Consider the following 19,508-nt stretch of genomic DNA (forward strand, 5'->3'; position numbering starts at 1 on the left):
TAGTCCATGTCTTCTCCATATCTTCTCAAATTCAACCTTGATCTCTTTAACATAAGATCTAATTTTTTCCAAACACAACCACAGGGATTTTTTGTTTTGGTGGAATTTTTGTCTTTTTGTTTTGTCAGAATTTCTTTATTATATCAGTAATACTTGTCTTCACTGTGTTGCTGCAGACTACCTCCAGCAAACAACAGGTTAAGAAATAGAAATCAAAATAATATTTTGAAAATTATGTAATATTTCAATATTTTGAAATTTGCCCAAATCATTATTGAAGTTTGTGCATGTTAAGACTGGTCTAGTACATTGTGAGCACAGTGATTGCCCATCTACTGCACTGGCCCTTGCGGAAGTGATTGAAACTTCAGCTTTTTGAGCTGATTTGGGATCAGCTGATCCATTATTTCAAGGCCAAACTGGGTTGTTTAATTAGCATCAGTGTTTAAAGATCATTGCGATGTATATTTTGTTTTTAAACATTAAAAATTCTTCTATTTCCTTCCAAATCCTCTCCTTTAATTAATGACAAAGTTAATTCGTGCTGCTGTCTTGATTTATACATTTATTATTCAAATTTGTCTATGCTAGTCACTTTCAAACCATTTTCTCTATGGTTTTAGCAGATAATTGCTTTCTTGAGGTCATTAATCATTCTGTTCATTTCCTTTCCAAGGAGTAGAAATAGTTAATAGTTGCAGTAGTGGTGGCATTGGGAGTAGCAGTAAAATGAAAAAAGTTAATCTCTTCTGTAATTAACTTATTTTAGTGAAGAAGAATGAATATTCTACATGAATGAAATTAATTTTTCTTGTTGGAACAATTATTGTTTACAAAGTACAGTATTCATAAATTGAGTAGATTCCTTATCTACGATTTCACAAAAATAAACACTAAAGAATAAACATTGGCAGTTTTTTTTAATTTTTAGAGTGCAAAGAAATCTATTTCTAACTTTGGAGGCATACCAAATGAAGAAGTGAGAATGGTGTGTAATGAAGCAGCAGATCAGAATGTGCAGGCTTCTGATGGGAATAAATGCTTACCAAGTTCAAAGGATGAATGTTGTGTCTGCTCAAGCAGGTCAGTGGAATTTTTTTATATAATTTGATTTTTGCACTGCTACAATGCAAAATCCTCTACATCTGTGGTGAGGCATCTTTACTGAAATCCTCAAGCACTAAAAAGCTAATATATCATTTGCTTCCCTAAATTCTAGTTGTATTTGCATATTACCTTTCCAATAACATGTAGAAATCCGGCCAGATCGCTTTGAATCTCAGATGTTCTTCATCTCTTGTGGATAAATTTGCATTTTTCCACATTGACATCTATCTGCCAGATCAGTGCCCATTTGCTCAGTTGTCCATATCCTTTGAGGCCTATTTGTATAACAATTACAATTCTTATTCCCATTATCAGCCAAACCAAATGCTTTTATGAACTTGCCAGTTAACCACTTTCCTTTTTAAATATTTTATTTTTGATTTTTTTCCAAAAATATACATAATAAAATCTTCAATATCATAATATATTAAACTTTTTCTTACAAATAACAAAACAAAACAGTCCCTCCCTCCCTCCCCCTTTCCATACATACAGATCTGCACTATGTCAGAGCTTACATAGCTTTGAAATATATAGAATACAATTGGGGAAATGACGTTTGGAGATATAAATCCAAAATAGTAACATTTAAGGTCCTTTTTTATTACTGTATTTGGGCCCCTGTATGGTCCAGGTATGGCTGCCAGATTTTTATAAAAGTGTCATATTTATTCTTTAAATTATATGTGATTTTTTTTTTCCCCTTGTATACACCTGTTCATGCTATAAGTAGAGGGGAGTCAGACTTTCAAATGATCGCAATACATTTTTTTCCTACCGCCATTGTTACTTTTATAAATGAAATTTGATATTTATTCAATTTGTTGCTCATTTCCATAAAACTACCTAGTAGATATAGCTCCGGGTCGCCCGTGAAGGCCACTCCTGTTATCCTGGTTAATTTTTTCTGTGATGTCTTGCCAAAATGGCCTCACCTTCACGCACGACCACCTAGCATGTAGAAAAGTTCCTGTCTCAGTCCCACATCTGAAACATATAATTTAATTTTTTTTTTAAACTTTATTTATTAATTTTAACATATGAAGAAAGTAAGTAATTCACGTACAGAAAAAATACAAAATAAAGTAATACAAGTACAAAATAACAGTTAATACAATACCAATCTCGGCATCTCCCCTAACAACTAAAAACTAAGACAAAAAAAATATTTTTAACCCCTAAACCCCCCCCTCCCCACCCCCACGATAAAGAGTGAAGAATTAATACTATTAGTATAATAAATTTTTTTTAAAAAAATCTTAAAAAAAAGATCGATATATATAAATTTTTTTAAATTAAGTATTAATTATTAATCCAAAAATTTTTTATTATATAAAAAAATATATATGAAAAAACAAAAAGAATTTAAACAAAAAAAACCAACCAATAATAAAAAAAAACTAAAAAAAAGAAAGAAAATAAAGAAAACATATATATATTATATATATATATAATATATATATATAATTAAAAAAAGTTTTTTAAAGAAAAAAATGATTAATTCAAACTTATTTAAATTGTATATAATCAATAAATGGGGTCCACTTTAATTCACAAAAAGACATCTTGTATAGAAAAAAGATATTCTTTCCATAACCAAACAAAACGTCATCTCTGAATACCAACTATCTAAAGACAATACATTTCTATTCTTCCAAGTAATCGCTATACATTTCTTGGCCACTGCCAGCGCTAAGTAAATAAAAGAGATCTGGTATTATCTAATTCTAAATCAATCAACGGTTGCATATTCCCTAATAAAAATATATCGGGGTCTAATACAATATGAAGATTATATAGATTATTAAATACAGATTGAATACCTTTCCAAAATTGTTGTAACCGATCACACAGCCAAACAGCATGTAAAAAAAAAAAGTACCAGAAACCTGATCACAATGAAAACAAAGATCTGACTTACTAAAACCAAATTTTTAAAATTTTTTGGGTGTTAAATATAATTGATGTATAAAACTATAATTAATCATCGCCAATCTAACATTAATCAATTTTCAAACACTATTATGACAGATTTCAGACCAATCTTCTTCAGTTATTGTTAAACTTAAATCTTTTTCCCATTTCATTTTATCTTTATCCCAATCTATTTTACTTTCACTTTCCAACAAAATATGATACAAACCTGATATATAACCCTTTTTTGGAAATGAGAGCACATATTTCTCAAAATCAGTTTCAGACAGTAAATTCATTTGACGATCGCATACCTGTTTTACAAAAGATCTTAACTGATAATACACAAATATAGAATAACCAGTTATATCAAATCTCTTTTGCAATTCTACAAAAGAACAAAAATTACTTTCTAAAAAACAGTCAGATAAATTATGTATTCATTTCTCCTCCCATTGTTTCAAAATAGTATTAGATACCATGAAAGGAAGAAGTTGATTATTATATAATGGTAATCTTCCCGACCACTTATTTTTCAATCCCATTTTATGTAATTTACTTGTCTATAAATTCATTAAATGTTTCAATATTGGTACATCATAAGTTCGTAACAAATTTTTATTCCATCGAAATAAAAATTCATTCGAAAATTTTTCAGAAATAACTGCCAATTCTATCTGTGCCCAACTAGGCGTATCTTTTGTGGCCATTAATGCGCTAAGAAATCTAAATTGAGCTGCTTCATAATAAAATTGAAAGTTAGGTAACCGTAACCCTCCAAATTGAAAATCCCACTTCAATTTTTTCAACGCCACCCTAGGAAATTTTCCATTTCCACAAAAAATCCCTAATTACTTTATATAAATCTGTAAAAAATCTTTTTTGTAAACAACAAGGAATTGATTGAAATAAATATTGTATACGAGGAAAAATATTCATTTTTATAGTATTAATTCTTCCTAATAAACCCAAAGGTAAATCTTTCCATTTAACTAAATCTGCCTTAATCTTCTTCATTAAAGGAAGATAATTAAGTGAATATAAATTTTGGTAGTCAGTATTAACATTAATTCCCAAATATTTAATTTGTTTCGTCCACTTCAAATTCGTAATATTTCTAAACATTGAATAATCATCTTTACTAATTGATAAAATTTCACTTTTAGTCCAATTAACCTTATAACCAGATAATTGACCATAAATCTCTAAGGAATCTTGAAGTGCTGGCAGAGAAACATCAGGATCCACCAAATACAGCAAAACGTCACCCACAAATAAATTTATTTTATAATCTTCATTCAAGACTCTCATACCTTTGATACTATCATTCTGATGTATTAATTGTGTTAAAGGTTCAATAACTAAAGCAAACAAGGCGGGTGATAATGGACATCCTTGTCTAGTAGATCTTGTTAAATTAAAGGATTCTGAAAGCAAACCATTAGCAACAACTCTAGTTTTCGGACCATTATACAGAGCCCTAATCATACCAATAAATGAGAGACCAAACGAAAACTTTTCAAGTACTTTAAATAAAAACTTCCATTCTACTCTATCGAATGCCTTTTCTGCATCCAATGAAACCACCATTGGATAATTCTTCTGAGATTTAGATCTATTTATCAAAGTAATTAATCGTAGAATATTATCCAAAGCATACCTATTTTTTTATAAAACCTGTTTGATCACGATGTATTATCTTTGGAAAATACTGAGCCAACCTATTAGCCATAACTTTAGCCACTATTTTATAGTCTACATTTAACAAAGATATAGGACGGTAAGAAGCTACCTGTAAGGGGTCTTTATCTTTTTTTGGTATAACTGTAATTATAGCATTAGAACAGGACTCAGGTAATTGAAAAGTATCATAAAGTTGTTGTATTACATTCTTAAATAAGGAAGATATATCAACATAAAAAGTCTTGTAAAACTCAATAGAAAAACCATCTCCACCAGGCGCTTTTCCATTTGGCATATCTTTTATAGCCATTTCAATTTCACTATCTGTAAAAGGTTTATCTAACTCTTATCTGTCTTCTTGAGATAACTGTGGTAAATTAATATTTTTCAAAAAAGAGTCTATTGCATCTTCTTTTATCTCTTTACATTCAGTCAAATAAAGTTTTTTGTAAAAATTACAAAATTCATCGTTAATTTCTTTTTGACTAAAAGTAATACCCGATTTATTTCTAATAGCTGGTATAATCCTAGATAACTGTTCTTTTTTTAATTGCCAAGCTAATACTTTGAGCTTTCTCACCCCATTCATAAAATTTATTTTTTGAACGATTCAACAGACATTCAAATCGATATGACTGTAACTTATTATACTTCATCTTTAAATTAGTTAATTGGATCTTTTGGAATTCAGTAGCTTTCTTTTGAAATTCTTTTTCACAGATTGTTATTTTCTTCTCCAAATCCTCAGTTTCTCTAACTCTCTCTTTCTTCAGTTTGGATGCATAACTGATAATTTGACCTCGTAAAAAAGCTTTCATTGCGTCCCACAAAACAAACTGATCAGAAACAGAGTGAACATTCTTTGGCTTGGCTTCGCGGACGAAGATTTATGGAGGGGGTAAAAAGTCCACGTCAGCTGCAGGCTCGTTTGTGGCTGACAAGTCCGATGCGGGACAGGCAGACACGATTGCAGCGGTTGCAGGGGAAAATTGGTTGGTTGGGGTTGGGTGTTGGGTTTTTCCTCCTTTGCCTTTTGTCAGTGATTAGCAATGAAATCCTCAATTTGTTTTCTCAAATAAACAATAAATTCTGGCTTTTGTAGTAACATAGTATTAAATCTCCATCTTAAAGTATGTTGTGTAACTTGAGAACTTTGATATTCCAGTAATAACAATGAATGGTCCGAGACTAACCTTGCCTTATAATCCACAGATATAACCTTATCCTGTAAATGTGCCGAAATTAAAAAATAATCAAGTCTTGAAAAAGAATTATGTCAAGAAGAATAAAAAGAAAAGTCTTTCTGTGTAGGATTAAATCTACGCCAAATATCAACTAAATTCAAATCTTTCATCATATTAGCCATATGTATCGCCATCTTAGATTTCTTAATTACCTTTGGATACTTATCCAATAACAGTTCTAATACCATATTTAAATCCCCCCCCCAATCATCACATTGGAATTAGCTTGTCCCAATAATAAAGATATTTTTGTAATAAAAGCAGTGTCTTCAACATTTGGAGAATAAACATCAATCAAAGTCCAGGCTTCATTAGAGATCATACAATTCAACTTAAGTAGCCTTCCTCCATTTTTCTCCTCGTCTTGCAATTGAAACGGTAAATTTTTGTGTACCAAAACTGCAACTCCTTTTGTCTTTGAATTAAATGAAGAATAGAAGACTTGACCAACCCAGTCCCGCTTAAGTTTCAAATGTTCTTTATCTGTCAAATGAGTTTCCTGTAAAAAGGCCACATCTACTTTAAATTTTTTTCAATAAGCAAGTACTTTCTTACGCTTTATAGTATTATTCAAACCCTGAACATTAAGAGAAGCAAATTTAAATTTCGACATGTCTTACAACAGTTAGAAAAAAAAACCCAACTCTTACCCTCTCTTAATACGATCAAAAAAAATGAAAAAAAAGGAAAAAAAATTTTTTTTTAATTATTTAACCAAAAAAAAACCCCTTCACTCTTTAATCTAATAATACAAAAAAAAGAAAAAAAACGGGTAGGAGGTTAAAAATACCCCCTCCCGTCTAAACCGCGCAATGCGGTAACTCCCAAAAAAAATGGGTGTGAGATAACTCACACGTAGCAGATGACTTTCAGAAAATAGTGCCTATCCAGTTCTCTCCCCCAACTCTCACTTCATCTTAAACTAACATCATCATTATTTAATATCCCTTTTTTTTTGGAAAAAAAGCATTAGAAAAAAAAAGGACAACTCTTCTTTTAATCAGCTCCAACTGCCGAGTCACCATTACGACCATTCCTTCTTGGAGCATGGCTCTTTTCTTCCATCTTTTGTCACCTTGGAGATCGCGGCGGACTATATCTCTGTTGAAACTGAGTGATTGGCAGCTCTTGAGCAAATGCTATAGCTTCCTTTGGAGAATCAAAGAACTTTGGTTGGTAACCATCTTGAAAAACCTTCAAAACAGCTGGATATCTAAAGGTTGCCTTATAACCTTTCTTCCACAACAACTCTTTAGCAGGGTTGAATTCCCGTCGTTGGAACATAACCTCTTGACTCAAATCCGCATAGAAGAAAACTCGATTATTTTGAATCATCAAGGGTGATTTTCTCTGTTGTGTATTTCTAATAGCCACTCGTAAAATTATTTCTCTGTCATAATAATTCAAGCAACGAACCAAAACAGGTCTTGGACTTTGACCTGAAATAGGTCTTCTACGCAAAGCTCTGTGAGCACATTCCAGTATTATGCCTTCCGGGAAATGTTCTTGACCCAGCACCTGCGGAATCCATTCAGTAAAAAATTTTCTTGGGTCTGGTCCCTCCATACCTTCCGGCAAACCAATAATCTTTATATTGTTCCGTCTGGATTGGTTTTCCAAATAATCAATCTTTTTCACCAAATTTTTATTTTGAGTTTGTAAGTCTTCAACCATTTTGGTCACATCAAGAACTTGATCCTGTATTTCGTCTATATCTTCTTCACACGAATTAAATTTATCTCTCACTTCAAGCTTAAAAGCTCCAAACTCAGCCATCTGTGGAGAATGTATTTTCACCAGGGTATTAAACCTAGTACCAAGTTCAGTAATAATCTTGGATAATCCCTGCATTGTATAAGATAATTTAGATTCAAGATTCACAAGAATCTTTTCAATTGGAAGAGATTCTGGCTCAACAGATTCCTGCTTCTTCTGCATAACCAAAGGATCTTCTGTTCCTTCCCTCATTCTGGTTGCCTTCCTTGTGGAAGCCCCAGCCACAGCCTCTCCAGCAGTGACTGGAGGACGCTGGCTGGGGTTTTCCCCAGTCTATAATGTATTAAGTTCTCCCAGTACATCAAGTTGTATCGGTTCTTCTTTCTCAAGAGGTGCAGTTTGCAGCGCCACCGCTACAGTTGACAGATGCCTTTCCCCAGCCAGTGTTTCAGCTGGTAATACTTCAGCTGATGATACTACAAGCGGTTCATTCATAACATTGCCGTCAGATGCTACTGCGCATGTGCGAACCTGAGTAACTCTTTGTTCTAAAGGCTGTTTGGCGCCCTCTTTAGGGGGCTCTACCGATGTAACATAGAGCTCTGCATCCGAACACTGTACCTCTCTCCTGGGATCCATTTCACGCTGAGTCCCGGTGTATTTTCTACAGGTAGGCTCCAAAACTTGAACTTTTGGAAATTGTAGTTTTTTGATGATCTGTTGTCAGTTTTTTTTTTGCTCTTTTTCACCAATTGTAGCATCAGAAGTTAAATTAACAGCACTGAAGTTATCTAAACTTTTAAAGAATTTTAATGGGGATTTCTGGACAAAACAATAAGATAGAGTCAGGAGAGGACAGGAAGGCACGTCTGATCCTTACGCCATCTTGCCACGCCCCTGAAACATAATTTAATGATAAGCATGTTAGTCATTGGTTCAATTTTTAAATAAAATTGATTTCCTTTTTGCCATTTACAGCTAACTAGCAGATTGACATTCATCATATGCACCATGACAGTCAAAATGGTTTATTTTGGTATTTAGAGCTGCAGATTTAAGAATAAAAATCCAGAGAAACAATAATACTATATAATGCCATTATTTAATTTATTTCTAGATTGGATGCTCATCCTGACCTCCCTTACAGTCTCGCAGCCCTGCAAACTGCCTTCTGTGTCCTTCATAAATCAGCAGCGGATCCGGTGACATTATTTAAAAAGATGGATATATTGGATTTTAAATTGCGTGAAAATAGTGAAACACAATGCAGTATGAGAAGCAAGAAGCAGAACCTCAAGGCAAAGACTATTCAACAGTGTGAAAATCCAAGTGCAAATTGCATACAGGCTGTTTCTCGGTTTATCATAGATCCAGACAGTCAGGATGAGGTAGAATGTCCTGATGTCATATCTGATGGCAGAAAAAATAATCACAATGGCAGAAAGAGTCCCTCCACATCATGCAATGATAATGGCCCTTTAAAAGAGATGGCGAATCAGGAAACCAGCTTGAAAGTCAAAAGGTAAAAATTGTTGAAACTATGTAATCTCTATTAGAATATAAATTGAATTCTAAATTTTCTGAATTTAGCTCAGCTACTGTCAGGTACATTTTCTTTTTTAAACAGTAATTCAATGAACTACTTCGGTCATTAGCAACATTTCACTTGTATCATCAAGCCCAACCTTTTGAGTTTATTTTGCTCCATTAATGTATTAGAAAGAATCTTGTTTGGAGATTTAACATTATGGGTATCATGTCAAGCAAGAAAAGTATTTGCTACAAAATAAAATTTTAGCTTTGATAGCTATGCAATTAGTGATGTTTCTTTTCTTGTTCAAATTGCCACAGACGAAAGCTGTTCAATCATCCTGGTATTGTTGAGAAGAAGGAAGACTGGAGTGATGAAGAATTTCTTTTTGATATACCTCAAAACATGCCATTCCGTGAGTAAAAGAGTAGTTAATTAATTTTGATCCCTCATAATAAGCTACATTTTGTGCTGCACCTGACATGCAAGGTTGGTGTGTGAACATGATATTCTTCTTTGGCTTGGCTTCGCGGACGAAGATTTATGGAGGGGGTAAATGTCCACGTCAGCTGCAGGCTCGTTTGTGGCTGACAAGTCCGATGCGGGACAGGCAGACACAGTTGCAGTGGTTGCAGGGGAAAATTGGTGGGTTGCGGTTGGGTGTTGGGTTTTTCCTCCTTTGCCTTTTGTCAGTGAGATGTGCTCTGTGGTCTTCTTCAAAGGAGGTTGCTGCCCACTGAACTGTGAGGCGCCAAGATGCACGGTTTGAGGCGATATCAGCCCACTGGCGGTGGTCAATGTGGCAGGCACCAAGAGATTTCTTTAGGCAGTCCTTGTACCTTTTCTTTGGTGCACCTCTGTCACGGTGGTCAGTGGAGAGCTCGCCATATAACATGATCTTGGGAAGGTGATGGTCCTCCATTCTGGAGATATATACCCACAAGTTTAGCAATCTGAATGGTCAAACTTTTCATGAGGTATTTTGTCTATAAGACTGTTGCTATTGTACCTGGTGAAATAGATTATCCGGTCTTAAAATAAGTTTTTGCATTCCAAGAGTGCATTCTGTAGATTATCTGAGATGGAAGAAATGTTTGTCCTGTATGGAACAGATTGTTCAAGCAAACATTTTTTGTCCTGAATGCTGTAAAGTTTCTTGAGTGCTGCAGCTGTAATCATCTGAAGAGTTGAGGGCTTTCCTAGAATAAACAAATGAATTGGGTAAAAATTGAATGCTGGGTTTCCCCAGCATTGTTGTGTTTTTTTTTACTTCAATCAAGATGTTTTAAGACTTTTGTGTTTTTACTCATGGTAAAAATTGAATAGGTCAATAGGGTAGGAAGAAGAATTTACAAATAATGTACTGGAAAATTAATTATTTAAAAACGAAGCTTTTTAAATGGGAATCTGGAGATGGAGGATGGCTTGGCCACAACCTTGACCATTGTTTTTGTAAGACAGTTGGCTAGAGTTAAACTAGGACAGTTTTTGTGGTCTTAATTTACAGGGAGATTACAGTTCAGTCTTTCATAGAAAGTTCCTGTGCAGGATCTTCTCCAGGATGTAAATAATGCTTCAAAAATGAGCAAGGTGGGCCAGGTTGGACAAATGCTGCATCCACTTTCTGATAGCTGGTTATTAAAACAAAAAAAAATGAAATGAATCTCCTAACGTAATAGTAATAGATCTGGATTGACCATAGGAATTTCATTATGGGATAATATTGTGATACCAAATAAAGACATTGCAAATAATCCTTTTATTGAGAGATTATTGAAGTATCATTTTAAGTAACAGGTTTTCATTGTTAATATGTAATAATATAATGGGGAAAAACTGAAGGTAGTGCACTTGTACAGCTACAGCTAATGTCGGAAGCATCCGTCTAGTCAAACACTTAAAGTTGCATCATCAGAATTTTTACCTCAACCTTTGAAAAATTGTTTTACTATTTTTTTTATGGCACAGTAAATGGGAGTAGTTTCCACCTGAAATAATATTGGCATGTTAATAATATTTTTCAATGGATAACTTCATATATTTAAACCTTAAAACTAAAATCTTCACTCTGGATAAGTGAGGTGATACACCTTGGAAGGTCAAATGTAAGCAGAAAGTTAGCGGAAGGACTGTTTAAAAACACTTGTGTACAGAGGGATCTGGTAGCCCTTGAAAGTTGCCACACAGGAAGATAGGGTGGTAAAGAAAGAGAATGGTATACTTGCCTTCATTAGTTGGGTTCTGAGTACAAAAATAAGGAAATTTTGTTCCAGCTATATAAAACTTGGGTAATGCTGCACATGGAATACTGTGTGCAATTTTCATCAGCCCATTATAGAAAGGGTATGGAGACTTTGAATAAGGTAAAGAAGAGGGTTATTTGGATTCTGTCTGGTTTTAGCAGGTATGAATTATGGGGAGAGGTTGTTTTCTCTGGCATATAGGAAGTTGAGAGACTACCTGATAGAGGTTTATAAAATCACAAGAGGCATTGATAAGGTAAACTGTCAGAATCGTTTCCCCCCCAAAGTAAAAGCATCACATACCAAGGACATGCATTCTATGAGGGGGGTAGGAGTTTAAAGGGATGTGCAGGGCAAGGTTTTTGTACAGCAAGTGATGGATGCCAGGAATGGGCTACCAAAGCTAGTGGACCAGGAAGGAAATAGAGGGATGTCCATTAGGTAAAAGCAGTTAAGCAAATACGTGGATTGTGCTGCACTATTCTCTAAAAATTTTAAAAATAGAATAATGATGCAAATGGAATGACACTTGGAGGGAAGCAGAAAAATGCAAAAGAAACATTTAGATTCATGATTTTGTTTTTCAAAGGCTCCTTTATTGATATTAAAAATGTAATATTCATGATGTATTTCCTGCACGAGAACATTGCCTCCACAGTCTCCATCAGTACTGAAGCACCACAGGGCTGTGTTCTTAACCCCCTGCTCTACTCGCTATACACCTACGACTTTGTGGCTTGGTATGACAACACCACCATCTACAAATTTGATGACAAAACGACTATAATGGATTGTTTGAAAAGGGGCGATGAGACATCATACAGGAGGGAGATTGAAAACTTGGCTGAATGGTGCACCCACAACAACCTCACATTCATTGTCATTAAACCAAGGAGTTGATTGTTGACTTCAGGAAGGTAAAACCATAGATGTACAATCCAATGATTATTTGGGGATTAAAGGTGGAGAGGGTGAGAAAATTTAAGTTCTTAGGAGTCACTATCTCGGAGGATCGTTCCTGGACCCAACACAGTAATGGCATTATGAAGAAAGCATGTCAGCACTTCTACTTCCTCAGGAGTTTGCAGAGGTTTGTTATGACATTGGAAACCCTGGCAAATTTCTACAGATGTGTGGTGGAATGAGTGCTGACTGGCTGCATTATGGTCTGGAATGGGGACACCAATGCCCCAAGTGTAAAGCCCTGCAAAAGGTCGTGGATACAGCCCAGGACATCACAGCCAAAAACCTTCCCACCATCGAGGACATCTTCAGGGAATGCTGCCATCAGAGAGCAGCAGCAATCATCAAGAATTCACGTCACCCAGCATATGCTCTATTCTCGCAGCCATCATGAAGAGAAAGGTATAGATTCCACAAGACTCGCACCACCAGGTTCAGGAACACCTGCTACCCCTCCACCATCAGACTCCTCAACAATGAACTCAATTGAGTCACAAGATGGAGTAGTGGCCAGTAGGAGAATACCAGCCTTCTCCAGAAAAGAAGAAATAAAGTGAAGAAAACACAAAACACAACAAATAAAAGATAAAGATGTGGAGAAAAGAAAGAAAATGGTACCCTAGAAGGAAAAAGTAAAAAGAATGGGGGAAAAAAAGAAAAGACGCTGGAAGAGAAAGGAGAAGGCCTTACCTGTATGAAGAAACAGGAAACCGTCATGGAGAAAAGAGCCTGCTCCCCAAGGTTGGTGACGACCCTGCAGAGTCGTGACCTCCCGACCGCTGGACTGCAAAAATGGCTCTCTGAGCCAAACAGAAGCGCACAATGCGCACACTAAGGAAAAAGAAAACACCGACGGGAGGGGAACCCAGCTGAGGAGCGAACTAACACAGCTCAACCAGCTGAGGGATGCCTGACATCAGGGCTCTCAGCTGGAAGAAGAGGAAAGCGACAGGAAAGGAAGTGATAGGAAAGAAGAACAGCAACAGGAGGCCCAATGGATGACTAGCCCAGAAGAAGAGGACCAACAGCAAGAAGCTATGCAAGAAGACACCCAGCAAAGTGAGGCAAGCAGCTCAACAAGAAAGTCAGAAGAGACACAGATACAAGGAAGAGAAGTAGAAGACACAAACACAGGTGCAGACACAGAAGAAGAGGAAGAAGAAGACCAAGCTCTGCAAAGAGGAATAGAATGTAAAATAGATGGACAGTATATAGATTTTTTAAAAATCAAGAACAAATGAGTGCATTAAAAGAATGGTTGACATTAGAATTTAATGAAATGAAAAGTACAGAAGAAAAAGTGAGTAGAATAGAGCTGGTCATGACAGAAAGAATTTATAAAAGAATGAATCGCAATGGTCCTGGCAATGCCAGAAATTCAGGAAGGAATGGAAATAGAAAGGGAACACAGAACACTAGCCCCGAAACCACAGGCACAAAAAAAAAACCAAGATCCGTTTTAGTAAAATTTCTGAGATACATGACAAAAGAAAATATTCTGGAGAGGGCAAGGAATAAAATTAGAGAAGACAAAAAATCATTGGAATACAAAGGTCAGAAAATATTTTTTTATCAAGACGTAAGTTTTGAACTCCAAAAGAAGAGGAAGGAGTTTAACATGGCAAAAAAAAGGTATAAATTTATGTTAAAATATCCAGCTGTGCTTAAAATATTTATCCCGGAGGAGCAAAACAGACTGTTCTCGGATCCGGAGAAAGCACAAGAATTTGCAGATTGCCTGCAGGACAGAAGGAGAGATGAAGAGATGTAACAAGAACAAAGAACGACGACAAACTACATATAAAGATGTAAAAATAATGTACAAGTAAGAATTAAAGAAGGGAAAGAAAAGGGAAGAAAGTAAGTAAAGTGGGGGTGAGCTTTGTTATATGTGAAGATAAAAGTCTTTTCTGGAGGGGTTGGGTAGGACAGAATAACAATCACTGCGAAATCAGTTGACGCTTGAGAGCGGGTTCACTATCCAAATGGAGAGGGGAGTTGTGGTTGCCCGGCAAGGGACAAGGGGTAACTCAGAGAGGGGGGACATTATGGGCATTTTAGATGTGGGAGTTGTTGAAGTATTTTATTTTTTTAAAAAGTGTTGTCATACATTGAGTTCAAAAAGGGAAAACTGAGAGATGAAAATGGGGAAAAGGGGGAAGGTGGTGGTGAGGAAGCAAAAATTAGATGTAAACAGAATATGAGATGGCCATGTTGAACTATATGAGTATAAATATTAATGGAATACATAACCAAATTAAACGAAAAAGGCTATTAAATTTCCTGAAAAAAGAAACAATAGACATAGCATTTGTGCAGGAAATGCATCTCACTGAAGTGGAACATAATAAATTAAGGAGAGACTGGGTAGGGCACGTAGCGGCAGCATCATATAACTCAAAGCCAGAGGTGCTGCTATATTAATCAATAAAAATGTACCAATCAAAATAGAGGAGGAAATAATAGATCCAGTAGGGAGGTATATAATGATAAAGGGTCAGATATATTCAGAATTCTGGAATTTGATCAATATATATGCACCTAATGAAGGGGATCAAAAGTTTATGCAAGATATTTTTTTGAAGATTGTAGATACGCAGGGGAATATATTGATAGGAGGGGATTTTAACCTTAATTTGGACCCAAAGTTGGATAAAACTGGACAAAAGACTAGCAAAAAGATTAAAGTGGCCAAATTTATGGTTAAATCAATGCAGGAAATGAAACATTGATATATGGAGGAGGCAGCACCCAAGGGAGAAGGAATATTCATATTATTCGAGTAGGCATAAAACATAATCAAGGATTAATATGTTTTTGTTGTCAGCCCATATTCAAGGGAGAGTTAGGAAAACTGAATATAAAGCTCGATTGCTATCTGATCACTCACCCCTGTTATTAGCAATAGAATTGGAGGACATCCTTCCAAGGACATATAGATGGAGATTAAACTCCATGCTACTTAAAAGACAGGAATTTAGAGAATTTATTGAATGCCAAATTAAAATGTACTTTTAAATAAATACGGAATCAGTGAAAGACAAATTTATATTATGGGATGCAATGAAAGCCTTCATTAGAGGGCAAATAATAAGTTATGTAAATAAGATGAAAAAGGACTACAATCGGGAAATGGAACAGTTGGAAAGGGAGATAGTAAGTACAGAAAAGGAACTATCAGCAAGGGAAGATACAACAAAAAGAAGAGAATTGGCAGACAAAAAAATAAAATACGAAACATTACAAAAGTATAAGGTGGAGAAGAACATAATGAAAATAAAGCAAAAGTATTATGAACTAGGAGAAAAAACACACAAAATATTAGCCTGGCAACTTTAAACAGAACAAACTGAAAGAACTATTGGCATCAAGGAAAAAGGACAAACAAATTACATATAATCCAATGGAGATTAATGAGAACTTTAAGGAATTTTATGAACAATTATACCAAACTGAGAATGAGGGGAAAGATGATGAAATAGAAGAGTTTTTAGCTAAAATTGAACTGCCGAAATTGCAAGAAGAGGAACAAAACAAACTGATAAAACCATCTGAAATGGAGGAAGTACAAGATGTATTAAAAAAAGCTGTCGAACAATAAAACGCCAGGAGAGGATGGATTCCCAATAGAAGTCTATAAAACATTTAAAGAGTTATTAATTCCTTCTTTCCTGGAAGTAATGAACCAGATAGAAGAAACACAAAACTTGCCAGATTCATGTAAGACAGTAATAATTACAGTAATACCAAAGACAGGGAAGGATCCACTAACACCATCACCATAGAGACCAATATCTCTACTTAATTCAGATTATAAGATGATAGGAAAATTATTAGCAAACAGATTGGCCGATTGTGTACCAAATATAGTAAAACAAGATCAAACTGGATTTATTAAGAAAAGTCGAACAGCGGATAATGTCTGTAAATTTATTAACTTAATTCATGGAGTTCAAGGAAATAAGATACCAACAGTGGCTGTTGCTTTAGATGCAGAAAAAGCCTTTGACAGTGTAGAACAGAATTATTTATTCAAAGTATTACAAAGGTTCAACCTACCAGAAAAATATATTAATTGGATTAAAGCATTATATAATGGACCATTGGTGAAGGTGACAGTAAATGGATATGTATCAAACCAATTTAAATTAAGTAGGTCAACTAGGCAGGGATGTCCACTATCTCCCTCACTGTTTGCTTTAGCAATAGAACCATTGACAGAACTGTTAAGAACAGAAAATAAAATAAAAGGGATAAAAATAAAGGAGAAGGAGTATAAAATCAGTTTATTTGCAGATGACATCATAGTATAGTTAACAGACCAGAAATATCAATAAAAGAACTACATAAGAAATTGAAGGAATATGGAGAAATATTGGGGTACAAGATCAACGCAAATAAAAGTGAAGTGATGCCAATGAGTAATGCGGATTATAAAGAATTTAAAAAAGAATCACCATTTAAATGGCAAACACAAGCAATCTGATACCTAGGTATTAGGTTAGATAATAATTTAAGCCACCTGTACAAATTAAATGATCAGCCATTAATGAAGAAATTGCAGGAAGACTTAGAACATTGGAAAGAATTACCACTAACATTGATAGGGAGGGTAAATTGCATTAAAATGAATGTCTTCCCAAGGATACAATACTTAATTCAATCGTTCCTAATTCCCTTAACAGAGAAATTCTTCAATGAACTAAAGAGAATAATAAGGAAATTCTTATGGAAAGGGGGGAAACCGAGGATAGCGTTAGATAAATTAACAGAGTGGTACAAACAAGGTGGTTTGCAGTAACCAAACTTTAAAAATTATTATAGAGCTGCACAATTAAGGTATTTATCAGATTTTTATCAGACAAGGGAAAAACCAGATTGGACTAAGATAGAGCTAGATAAAATAGGGGAGAAGGTACCGGAACATATACTTCATCAGTGGGATGAAAAGCTGGTGCAATATAAAAGTTCACCAGTACTGCATAATTTACTCAATATATGGAAGAAAGTTCACTTGGTAATTTTACCAACTACCAAAATTATTATTGACGCAAAATCAACTAATCCCTTTTACAATAGATAAACTTTCCTTTCGAGAATGGGAGAGAAAAGGAATTAAAAGAATAGAAAATTGTCTTTTGGGAAATAATTTATTAACATTTGAACAAATGAAGTACAAATACGGAATAACTCATGGTACAATGTTTGCATGCCATCAACTGAAAGCCTACTTAAAGGATAAATTGAGAAGCAGACTGAGATTACCAGAGGAAGCAGCTTTGAATATGTGACTACAGAAACAATGATAATAAAAAGATTTATAACGAACATGTATATCAAGCTGCAAGAGAAGGAAAATTATGAAATAAGCTATAAACCCAAACAAAAGTGGGAAAAAGATTTAAGCATAAAGATAAAAAATGAAACATGGGAAAAGTTATGCTCTAGAACTATGAAGAATATAATAAACACAAGGTTACGCATGATACAGTATAATTGGTTACACAGGTTATATATCATGCCCCAAAAGTTTTTTAAAAATGGGATCCAACATTATCAGATTACGGTCTTCGCTGTAAGAAGGAAATGGGAACAACAGTACATGCAATTTGGGCATGTGAGAAAGTGAAAAAGTTTTGGGAAGATCTAAATCCGGTATTAAATAAAATCACAAAAAGCAACATACCAAAAAATCCAGAGATCTTTCTTCTAAGTATATAAGAAGTAAAGAATTAGGCCTCAAACTGGATGAAGTGCAAAAAAAGATTTATTATGATAGCCTTAGCTATAGCAAAAAAATGTATAATGTCAACTTGGAAATCTGAATAGAGCCTGAGAGTACAGCAATTGTACATAGAAATGAATAAATGTATTCCATTGGAAAAAATAACATATAATTTAAAAATAAAGTCACATTATTTGAACAAATTTGGGAACCGTACATGGAACATAACAGAGAGGTCTTGCCTCAGACCTTCACCCCCTAAAATGATAAGAAGACAAAATAACTTGATCCAGTATGTAACAGTAGACGACACAATTTTCTTGTTTATTTTCATTGTGTGATGACATTGTTTAATGGTTTTATTGTATTGTATATGTTGAACATTTAATGGATTTGGAGGGGGTGGAAAGGGGTGAGGAAAAAGGGGAGAAAATGCCACTGTGTATATTTAAGAGAGATTTTGATTGATATGGTTCACAATGTGAAAAATAAAAATATTTATTAAAAAAAAACTCAATCAGGGACTTATTTAAGGACTCTTAATTTTGCACTTTATTGATTTTATTTTCTCTTTGTATTGCAGTCAGTTTATTTACATTTTCTTTGTTTATGTTTGTATATTGAGTACAGTATTTTGCACTACCAATGGGTGGTAATTCTGCTTGCCCGCAGGCAAAAATGGTGTGACAATAAATCTGAAATATACTTTAACTTTTATCTGCTGTAAGGCAAAGAAAGGTGGCCATGAGTATTGCCCGATGCACTAACAGTTGGAGAAAGGGAAGCAAAAGAGAGCCCATTCAGAGTCACCGTGTGTCTGAGGAATCATCTCCAGCGTTCCAGCATCCTCTGTAGTTGCACGGTCTCCAGTTCAAACCATCAGGAACCCGAGCTCCAGATCCAAACTTCTGATGTAATCAGGAGCCTATCTTCCCATCAGCACCCTCTCAGATCCTGGTTCCCATGAACCAGTATCCAGTAGGCTGTAGTCTGTGTTTCTTTTTGTTGTATTAAAACTAAAAATGTAAAACTGTGGTGGAAATCTGCATTCATCGTATGATGCACTGACTACCAAAGTGTTATTTCCATTGTCTATCAATATTAAGAAAGGGCATGCTTGATTAGAAGGTCATGTTTTTGATATTTGTATGGAAGAATCAAATTTGTAACTAAAATTGAAGTTGTCAATTTAATGGACCAATTAGTCTGACCATGACCAAATAAAATTCTAATACTAAAAATCAACTGTTACTTGTGTAAAATCACAATCCTTTAGGTTTAATTGGGATTTAAAACATTAAAGTTAAATTTGTTTATTTTCCTTGTCGTTTTAATGTTTTTTAATTTCCTCACATTTGTCTTTCTGCACCCATAAATGAATT

At 34.7% G+C, this 19,508-nt stretch overlaps 1 protein-coding gene and 1 long non-coding RNA gene across 9 annotated transcripts in view; one reads left to right on the forward strand and one right to left on the reverse strand.

Annotated features, from left to right (window-relative positions):
- terfa (telomeric repeat binding factor a) overlaps nt 1–19,508 on the forward strand; it is a 55,323-nt gene that overhangs the window by 25,973 nt on the left and 9,842 nt on the right. For all 5 annotated transcript variants that reach the window (XR_011345716.1, XM_069901292.1, XM_069901289.1 and 2 more), the window contains 3 exons: nt 932–1,083; nt 8,782–9,186; nt 9,516–9,610. Coding sequence is in view for 4 of the 5 variants with exons in the window: in XM_069901292.1 (XP_069757393.1) it covers nt 932–1,083; nt 8,782–9,186; nt 9,516–9,610 (652 nt within the window). In the remaining variant the exon portion in view is untranslated. The remainder of the gene's footprint in view (nt 1–931; nt 1,084–8,781; nt 9,187–9,515; nt 9,611–19,508) is intronic.
- LOC138744720 (uncharacterized) overlaps nt 1–19,508 on the reverse strand; it is a 60,921-nt gene that overhangs the window by 3,283 nt on the left and 38,130 nt on the right. For 3 of the 4 annotated variants that reach the window (XR_011345719.1, XR_011345717.1, XR_011345718.1), the window contains 2 exons: nt 1,954–2,094; nt 1,237–1,382 (listed from right to left, as the gene is read on the reverse strand). This is a non-coding gene — a long non-coding RNA (uncharacterized lncRNA). The remainder of the gene's footprint in view (nt 1–1,236; nt 1,383–1,953; nt 2,095–19,508) is intronic. The other variant, XR_011345720.1, reaches the window with a different exon arrangement.

The sequence above is a fragment of the Narcine bancroftii genome, chromosome 10 (assembly GCF_036971445.1).
Source record: "Narcine bancroftii isolate sNarBan1 chromosome 10, sNarBan1.hap1, whole genome shotgun sequence".
Taxonomy (NCBI): domain Eukaryota; kingdom Metazoa; phylum Chordata; class Chondrichthyes; order Torpediniformes; family Narcinidae; genus Narcine; species Narcine bancroftii.